Here is a 9217-nt window from a genome sequence, read left to right as displayed (position 1 = left end):
CGGCGCCATGGGCAGCCCGGCTTCCGGGGGAGACGTGGAACCAGGACTGCCCGTCGAGGTGCGCGGCTCCAACGGGGCCTTCTACAAGGTGAGACGGCGCACCGGCCCGGGACACCTTTCCTCAGCCCGCACCGCGGGCCTGAGCGAGGAAGAGGGGGCGGGATCGAGCTGCCGAGCTGAGTCCTCAGAGCCGCAGACCCGGCTCCCACCGCAGCCTCCTGGGGAGACCTCGGAACTTTATCCCATCCTCTCCTTTTGGGCCCTTCTGTCACACCTGCCTCACCCCATCCCAGAGAGAACGGACATCAGGGCATCACTGTGCTTGGATGGGCCCTCCCACCCCCCAGGCCCCCTTTGCCCAGTGTCTGCTGACTTTACCTGTGTCCTCGCAGGAGACCTGTCTTAGACTTGAATCACATTTTCCCCACAGTCCGAGCACATGGAGAATTCTCTTTATTCTTTTTCTATAGCCCCCTTGGGAAGGCCGTTCTACATTATATCCTTTTATCTATCTTCCTCCAGAGGCCTTTACCTCCTGGCGCTGGAAGGCACCCCACTTTCATCTTATATCTCTGTTCCCGACCCACGGAAGGATAAATTGTCAAAGTCTGTGACATTTGGTATCTTTGACCTCGGGAACTGTGGATTGTACCAGTTAAGTTGCCTCTTAGCCAGAAGGTGGCATCTTTGCACAAGTATGCCACCCCACCCCTTTATCTGAGAGCTAGCTGGTCTACCCTTCTAAGCCAAGGATGGGTTTGTCTTCATCATCTCACTTTGATCTCAGATACATTGAAGTCATTCGTATAGTTTCTTCATCTTGAGGAATGTAAGTTTCATATTTAAGGTCTGTAAAAGAGATGGGGGATTCATGAGGATTCCGTTTATCTTCTTAAGGATTTCCACTTCTAGAAGACTTACAGCCAACTCTCCCAGTTTGGGAATCTGATGTAGTCTTTTTTAAAAAATAATTTATTTTTATTGATGTCAGAGAGGAAGAGAGAGGGAGAGAGATAGAAACATCAATGATGAGCGAGAATCATTGATTGGCTGCCTCCTGCACACGCACTGGGGGTCGAGCCTGCAACCCTGCCCGACCGGAATCAAACCGTGACCTCCTGGTTCATAGGTCAACGCTCAAACACTGAGCCATGCTGGCGGGACTGATAAAGCTTTTTTGAAGAAGGGGACTATCTTGCCCTTTCCCAGGATTTGGTTCTTTAGAACTTCTTTCACTACTACCTTCTTTGTCCTGAATCCACTTTCTAGGACATTTTTTTTAACTTTTAGATTAAGTCTGAAAGAGACTCCTCTTGTCTCAGGATTTTTTCTTTGTGTGACTTGTTATTTTGAAACATTTTGGACTTTATGCTTGGAATTATGCTCAGGCTTTTGATTCCTGTCTTATTCTTTTATTTTACCCTGAGGAGCAAGAGCAGAGATATCTCCTGATAACATCACTTGTGAGAAGAGCTGCATTTCCTTCACTTCCTCTTAAGCCTTTATCCCATAATAGAACTCTCCACCTTCATGCCCTTGGAAATGACTTTCTCCAACTCCTTCCCTGTGAAGTCATATCTTACCATGGAAAGGGTCTCCTGTTTGCCCTTGGAATGGAAGGTTTCTACCCCAGCTTCAATTGATAAGTTCAGCATAGTCATTCTTTACCCACTCCAAAAGCCTATTTCTCTCTTACTACCCTCACCAGATTTCTTTTTTTTTTAAAATTGATTTTTAGAGAGAGAGAGGGAGGGAGAGGGAGAGAGAGAAATATTGATGTGAGAGCGAAACATTGATTGGCTGCCTCCTGCACACCTCTCACAGGGGATCAAGTCCGCAACCTGGGCATGTGCCCTGACCGGGAATCAGCAACCTTTCGTTGCATGGGTCTATGCTCAACCACTGAGCTATACCAGCCTGGCCATATTTCTTTATATTTAATGCCTGTGGGTACCCATATTTATCTATCTTATTCTCTCTTTAAGTCTTTGCCTTTTTATCCTGATATTTCTATATTCCTATGTAATCCCCAGGAACCACCTTATTCAATGTCTGAAGGAAGCTCCCAGCTGATCTCTTGTCATTTTTTTCTGCATTCTTTCTAACTCATGGGACTTTTTCTTCTAGGCTGCCTCCATAGCATTTCTGTTTTCTTTGGCAAAATCTCTAATTCCTTTCTGATTCTGAGAGTACATTTGTCTCATTCTTTTCCCCCAAACTTGTATTACTTTTGTTATAGTACCAGTCCTCATAAGATTTTAGCCCCATTTCCCCCAGTGTCTTATTCTTTTACCTAGGTCTTTCCCACCCCCAGATTCTTAGATTCTTAAATTGAGTCTGAGATCAAAATATGATGTTTGCTTTTGTTCTAGGAAGCATGGGAGCCAAGCACAGCTGGGAAAGATTGGTATCCAGTTCAAATGAACTGTGAGACAACTGGGAAGGGGGATGTTTCCCTGTCTACATACGTACCCAGCAGAAAATCTCTTTTCTGAATCTTTCCCTTTTCTCTTGGTGGCTATGGCAATGGTAGACTTGGGTGAATTGGGGGACAGGATACCTTGAATCAGGGAGTAGAGATTAGAGTTGAGCCAAAGCCAGGTAATGCAGATTTTTTATTCTGGCCACTTTAGAATTTTCTGCCCCATGCCTTAGTTAAAAACAACAAAAAATCCCTAAATTCAGACTAATTTTTCTTCAGCTTTCAGTGCCATATACTTACCCATTCTGACCTTGCTACTGATTTAATATTCGTGACTCAGCACACTTTAGTGTGTGGGTCAAGGAGTGTGTACATTGCTTCTGGAACTGTAAATTTGGGAAGGTCCTTTTCTGCTCTCAGAATTTGGTCCTATTTTTGATCTACCATGAAAGAACTGAAAATGTCAGGTTTGGGATCTAAGTTATTTTTGTCAATTCTTTCTTTTCTGTCAGAATTTAATGTATTTTATTCTTTCAGTTATACTCTCCTAAAATATCTGTTCACCTTCCAGGGCACAATCATCCAACTTTCCAGACCTTCCCTGGAAATCCTAATTCCCATTATTTTCTCAGCTTCAACACATGGTTTTTACCCAGACCCTTACTGCTTTTCTGCTAGAACTCCCTCTTTTGAGAGCCCAGGACTAGAAGATAGGTTGAAGGCAAGATCAATTTCATATCTTTTAGATGTTGAGGAAACTAAAGTACCTAAGAACCTAGGGCTCTTTCTCCTTCTGTATAGTCCTAGGCTCTATTAACCAAAGCCAGGATATGCCATAGCCACTGAATTGAGTTATCCTTTGGAGACTCACCTGCTTATCTTCCCAATGAGCATGCATTAAGCAGAACTGGGATCTCACTGTCTACCACTAGTATATTTGGAGGAAAAAACTAGGGGGATGTTGGTGGAATTAAGGAGCAGAGACTGGAATGAAATATGAATGGAGTTAAGGTAAAAACTTGGAGAATGTTTGAAGGAAAAAGACCCTGGAAATATAAGAGTAAATGACATTTGGTTGAATTGCTGAGTAATGTGAGTGAAAACTCCATTCCGAGTTCTACATTTCTGCTTTGGGGATCATGGTAGCTAGAAAAACCAGGATGTCATTGCTACCTCCACCTGAGGGTCAACTCTGATATGTTGGAGAAGAATTGGGTTAGAACTTTAGGCATATACTTTGTGAATAGGTATATCTAGGCATGGTTATCTCTTTACAAAAGAGGTAGGCAAGTAATTTTCTTATATCTCTTCCACTCCTTTTATCTCACCCCTAAATGTTTTGAGAATAGCTAACTCTCTTTATAAACTATTTCTAAAGCTTGGAGATAAACATTTTGGATAAAGAATTGAATGAAGTCAGCTGAAGAAACTGGTTGATGTTTCTAGAAGTCCAGACACATCCTTATAAAGGGGGAAAAGAAGAGGAAGGGATACAGTATTTTTTTAAAATATATTTTTATTGATTTTTCAGAGAGGCAGGGATAGGGAGAGATAGAGATACATCAATGATGAGAGAGAATCATTGATCGGCTGCTTCTTGCATATCCCCCTATTGGGGATCAAACCCACAACCCAGGCATGTGCCCTTGACTGGAATCGAACCCGGGACCCTTCAGTCCGCAGGTTGACGCTCTATCCATTGAGCCAAACTGGCTAGGGCGGGATACAGTATTTATTTATTTATTTATTTATTTAATATATTTTATTGATTTTTTTACAGAGAGGAAGAGAGAGGGATAGAGAGTTAGAAACATGGATGAGAGAGAAACATCGATCAGCTGCCTCTTGCACACTCCCTACTGGGGATGTGCCTGCAACCAAGGTACATGGCCTTGGCCGGAATCGAACCCGGGACCCTTCAGTCCGCAGGTTGACACTATCCACTGAGCCAAACCGGTTAGGGCCGGGATACAGTATTTAAAATTTATTTTTTTTAGTGGATGACGGAGGAGGAAACTTAATGAGCTAAGAGAAGAACTGAAAAGGAAGAGGGACTCAGGCAAGTAGTGAGGAATAAAAATGCTTCAGAAGACTTGAATGGGGAATAGTAGGAGTGGGCATTGATGGAGCTGAATGAAGAGTAGAAAAGACGTTTCTGGGGAAGGGAATGGCAGAGAAAGTTAAAGCATGCATAAGGAAGGGGCCAGATAGTACCAGTAGTACTAATGCTTTGGGCAGCAGTAAGGTTCCATAATAAGATCCAATCTGAAAGAAGAGAGATGGCTTGTATTAAGAGTGAAATTTAGCCCCACAGGTGTGGCTCAGCAGTTGAGCGTCGACCCATTTGATTCCTGGTTAGGGCACATTCCTGGATTGAGGGCTCAATCCCCATTGAGGGGGGGGCGGGGGCGGCATGCAGGAGGCAGCCAACCAATGATGTTTCTCTCTCATTGCTGTTTCTATCTATATCCCTCTCCCTCTCTCTAAAATCAATAAAAAATATATATATTTTAAAAAGAGTGAAATTTAGGTTAAGATTTTCCCACCATAAGGAAACAGCAATATAATAAGTGTTTATGATTGACCAGTTCTGTGAGGTGGGAGTGATACAATGTGTGTTTTTGGTGTTTTCTCTCCTAATCTTTTGTCCTTAGCTGCAAAGTTTAGGAATAGCCTTTTGAACCCCCTAATTAAGAAAAAAATATTTCACTCGAGGATGTTTTCATTGATTTCAGAGAGAGAAAGAAAGGAAAACATTGATGTGAGAGAGAAACATTGATCAGCCTGAAACCTGCGTATGTGCCCTGACTGGGAATTGAACCTGGGTCCTTTCAGTGTATGGATGATGCTCTGAGTCACACCAAAGCTGGAACCCCCTAAAATTTTTGTTTTAAATCCTTACCTGAACACATGCATAGAGATTGGAAGAGAGAGAGAGAGAGAGAGAGAGAGAGAGAAAATGAGAATCAATCAGCTGCCTTCTGTATACTCCCAGACCGGGGGTTAAACCTGCAACCCATGCATGTGCCCCAACCAGGAATAAAACTGGCAATCTTTCAGTGCACAGGAGGACACTCAACCAACTGAGCCAGTCCAGCCAGGCTGAATCCTCTAATTTTTTTAACTGCTTTATTGAGGTATAATCAGCGTACAATGAAGTACATATATCTAAATTGTACAATTTGTTATGTTTTAACATATGTATAGATATAAATATATACATATACACACACACACACACACTAGAAGTAGAGGCCTGGTGCACAAAATTTGTGCACGGGTAGAGTCCCTAGGCCTGGCTGGCAATCAGGGCTGATCTGTGGGGTGACTGGCAGGGTGATCGGGCCCCTACTCACACCTGCCTTGGCCTGGTGCCACCCGCTCACCTGCTCCATCATCCCGCCACGGTCCCGCTCTCGTCAGAGGTCATTGGGACCGGCAGTGCCTTCACTGCTGCCCACTGCCGGTGCCACGTTGCTGACACCCGTCATGTTCCGCACCACCCCTTGGTGGTCAGCGCATGTCTGACTCCCGGTCTGTCAAACTCTTGCCCGTGGGGGCAATTTGCATATTAGCCTTTTATTATATAGGATAATAATCCATTTCTACAATCAGGATAATGAACATTTCCTATCACTCCCACAAGTCTTCCACCAATCACTCATCTACTTTCTGTCATACATTAATTGCATTTCCTGATTATTTTTTTATTTAAAAAAATTTTAATGTTTTTTATTGAGTTTAGAGAGAGAAACATCAAAGAGAGAAACATTGATTCGCCTCCTGTACGCTCTCTACTGGGGATCGAACCTGCAACCCGGCATATGCCTGACTGGGAATCGAACCAGTGAGTCTCAGTGCATGGAATGATGCTCAACCAACTGAGCCACACTGGCTAGGGCACATTTCCTGATTTTTCACAGAAGTTAAAGGCAATTCAGTATAGAAAGGATAGTCTTTTAAACAACTGGATATCTATAAGTAAAAAAGGAACTTTGTTATTAATAATCTTGCATCATATACAAAATTTAACTCAAAATAGACGGTAGACCTAAATGTAAAATAAAAACTATAAAACTTCTAGAAGACATAGACATATATACCTTTGTGGTCTTGGATTAGACAAAGATTTCTTAGACATGAAACCAAAAGCTCAGTCATAAAATTAAAAATTAATGAATTGGACTTTATGAAAATTAACTGTCCTTAATTTTGAGTATGTGAAAATGGGAAGAGAAGGTACAGAAATTGGGAGCATAGGACACATAGCTTTGGCATCTGCAGTGAGGACATAGAAAGTAGGAGGTAGACCAGCTATTTACTCATCCCTGTTCTTCTCCCTTATCATGATCTTAAGATTGGGGTCTTCTACAAATTTTATTATTCTTTTCAAATGCTTAGCAGTATTACAGTCTAGCATTCAGAAATCTCACATCTCTTAAGTTCTAATTTTTTCTTCTGTAAATTGTGTTTACCATTTTTAATTTTTCCAATGTTCTGTTTATTCTCTTAAGACCTAGGCATCAAGGCACCAAGTGTGCTCAGGTCTCTTGCTGTATTGGGGAGCTAGACCCTGGTCTCTTCTTGGCAGATCCTGATGTCCTCTAGGTGTTCCAGGACAGCCTCACGCTGTCTCATGGGATATTCTTAGCCTTGCTGAATGTTGTTGGTATTTTAATTGAATTCTGGCAAGCTACTCAGCACAACAGAAATCAGACAGATAGGAAGTCCCCTGTGGGAGCCATAGTAGACCACCAGTTTCCAGGCTGGTTTTTGTTTGTTGTTGTTTTTGTTAATCCTCACCTGAGGATATTTTTCTATTGATTTTTAGGCAGAGTGGAAGAGAAAGGGAAAGACAGAGAGAAACTTCTATGTGAGAGAAACACATCAATTGGTTGCCTCCCGCACGCGACCCAACCACGGCCCCGGTCGGGGAAGAGCCTGCAACCAAGCTCTTTACCTATCAGAATCGAACTGCTGAGGCTCTATCCACTGAGCTAAACCAGCTAGGGCTTCCAGGCTGTTTTGATGCAAGTGATTTGCCCCCCTCTACTTTCTGTCTCATCTTATTTGTGGATTTTGCCACATCTCTTTCCATGCTGATATCACTCCTTTATCTCTACCTCAATATTCATATTCTTTCTCCAGTACAGCTTTTTGCTGGCCCTATCTTTAGATTGCTTGTGTCCCCATCTAAAACTATATTTTTAAGGGCCTCTCAATGTCTCTGTTCCCTTAATGGCTAAGATGGTGGTAAATTGTTATTTTCTTTTTTTTTACTTTGTTTTAAAATTTATTCTAGGGCTTTGTGAAGGATGTCCATGAAGACTCTGTCACCATCTTCTTTGAAAACAAGTAAGACCTCGGGAATAGAGAATCTAGCATATTAGGTCCTAGAAGGAGAGTGGAGAAGAGGGCAGGGCTGAGTCCCATGAGGCATGTAATAGGTAGGGGATAGCCAAGGGTTTGGGTGGGCAACTTTATATGGATCGAAGGAGAGGAAAGGGCTAAAATTTAGTGAGGGCAGGGGGATCATTTGACCCAGTATTTAGATGGTAGCAAGAGATGGAAGATACCATTATGGAGTAAGGCCTGGGGTTTAGCCTCTCATCACCAGGGAAGGTAGAAATTGCCCAGCGATTTGAGGCAATAACCTAATCCTGAAGAAATGGGCAACCACATTAGCCTGAATAGCTTTCATATCACCGTTTCATTTGTAGCTGGCAGAGTGAGAGACAAATTCCTTTTGGGGATGTGCGGCTACCACCTCCAGCTGACTATAATAAGGAGATCACAGAAGGGGATGAGGTGGAGGTAAGGTCCATGGAGTCCACCCTTTCTAAATTTCATTTTTCTCACTGCATCCCCCTTACCCTGATATCAGTATCCTAGGCTCCTTCCTGGTTGGTTTACTCTCCTTCCTCCCCAAGCTAAGCTACTATATCCAGCCAGGTAGTCTATGGACAAGTGAAATGCAGCAGTTCCCTGCCCATTTCTGTTGTGATCAACCAAACTCTCAGGGAGTTTCCTAGTTTCAGAGGATTATTTACCTTTCATTTATTATAGCAGCATGTAAATTCTAATGCTCTCTGATTTCTAATTAGCAGCTCCTTCCTCCAGTTTCTTTTATCTTGGTTTAAGGATACCTCCCAAGTATTTTAATGCTTATTCCATTCTTGATGTTTGTGGATGGTCTTCAGTATCTTTTTTATTTTTATCTTCCCTTCAGGTTTATTCTCGAGCCAATGAGCAAGAGCCTTGTGGCTGGTGGCTGGCCCGGGTGCGGATGATGAAGGGAGATGTGAGTGATTGTGAAGGCCCTTGGAGAACTGCTGAAACAAATATTTTAGTTATTGAAAGGTGGGAGGTAGAAACTCAGGTCATCCAACAACTTCTCCTTTCTTTCCTTTGGTCAGTTCTATGTCATTGAATATGCTGCCTGTGATGCCACTTACAATGAGATTGTCACCCTGGAACGGCTTCGGCCAGTTAATCCCAATCCCCTTGCAACCAAAGGCAGCTTCTTCAAGGTTACCATGGCTGTTCCTGAGGATCTGAGAGAAGCGTAAGTGTGAGGGATGTAGGGAGTAGTGGTGGGCCCAGGCCCTCTTTACAGCTCTCATTTCTGCCCTTATTTCTCCCAGTTTCAGTCTTGTCTATTGTTCCCTTGGCCCTCTAGAGCCCTTCTTGCTCCCAGTTCTTGTTTTTCTTCATCCCTTAAAATGCCGCCCCCCCCCCCCCCCGGCCCCCATCCTTACCTGAGGATATTTTTTCCATTGATTTTTTTTTTTAGAG

The 9217-nt window shown here is 43.0% G+C and overlaps 1 protein-coding gene across 1 annotated transcript in view; it reads left to right on the top strand.

Annotated features, from left to right (window-relative positions):
* The first annotated feature begins 6 nt into the window (after positions 1–6).
* FXR2 (fragile X mental retardation, autosomal homolog 2) overlaps positions 7–9217 on the top strand; it is an 18650-nt gene continuing 9439 nt past the window's right edge. The window contains exons 1-5 of the mRNA XM_005878757.2: positions 7–88; positions 7725–7777; positions 8143–8236; positions 8652–8723; positions 8839–8987. Coding sequence (XP_005878819.1) covers positions 8–88; positions 7725–7777; positions 8143–8236; positions 8652–8723; positions 8839–8987 — 449 coding nt within the window. The 5' untranslated portion in view covers position 7. The remainder of the gene's footprint in view (positions 89–7724; positions 7778–8142; positions 8237–8651; positions 8724–8838; positions 8988–9217) is intronic.

This window comes from Myotis brandtii, unplaced genomic scaffold (assembly GCF_000412655.1).
Source record: "Myotis brandtii unplaced genomic scaffold, ASM41265v1 scaffold573, whole genome shotgun sequence".
Classification (NCBI taxonomy): Eukaryota; Metazoa; Chordata; class Mammalia; order Chiroptera; family Vespertilionidae; genus Myotis; species Myotis brandtii.
Note: the sequence above shows the minus strand (reverse complement) of the source record. Positions and strands in the feature narration are given on the sequence as shown.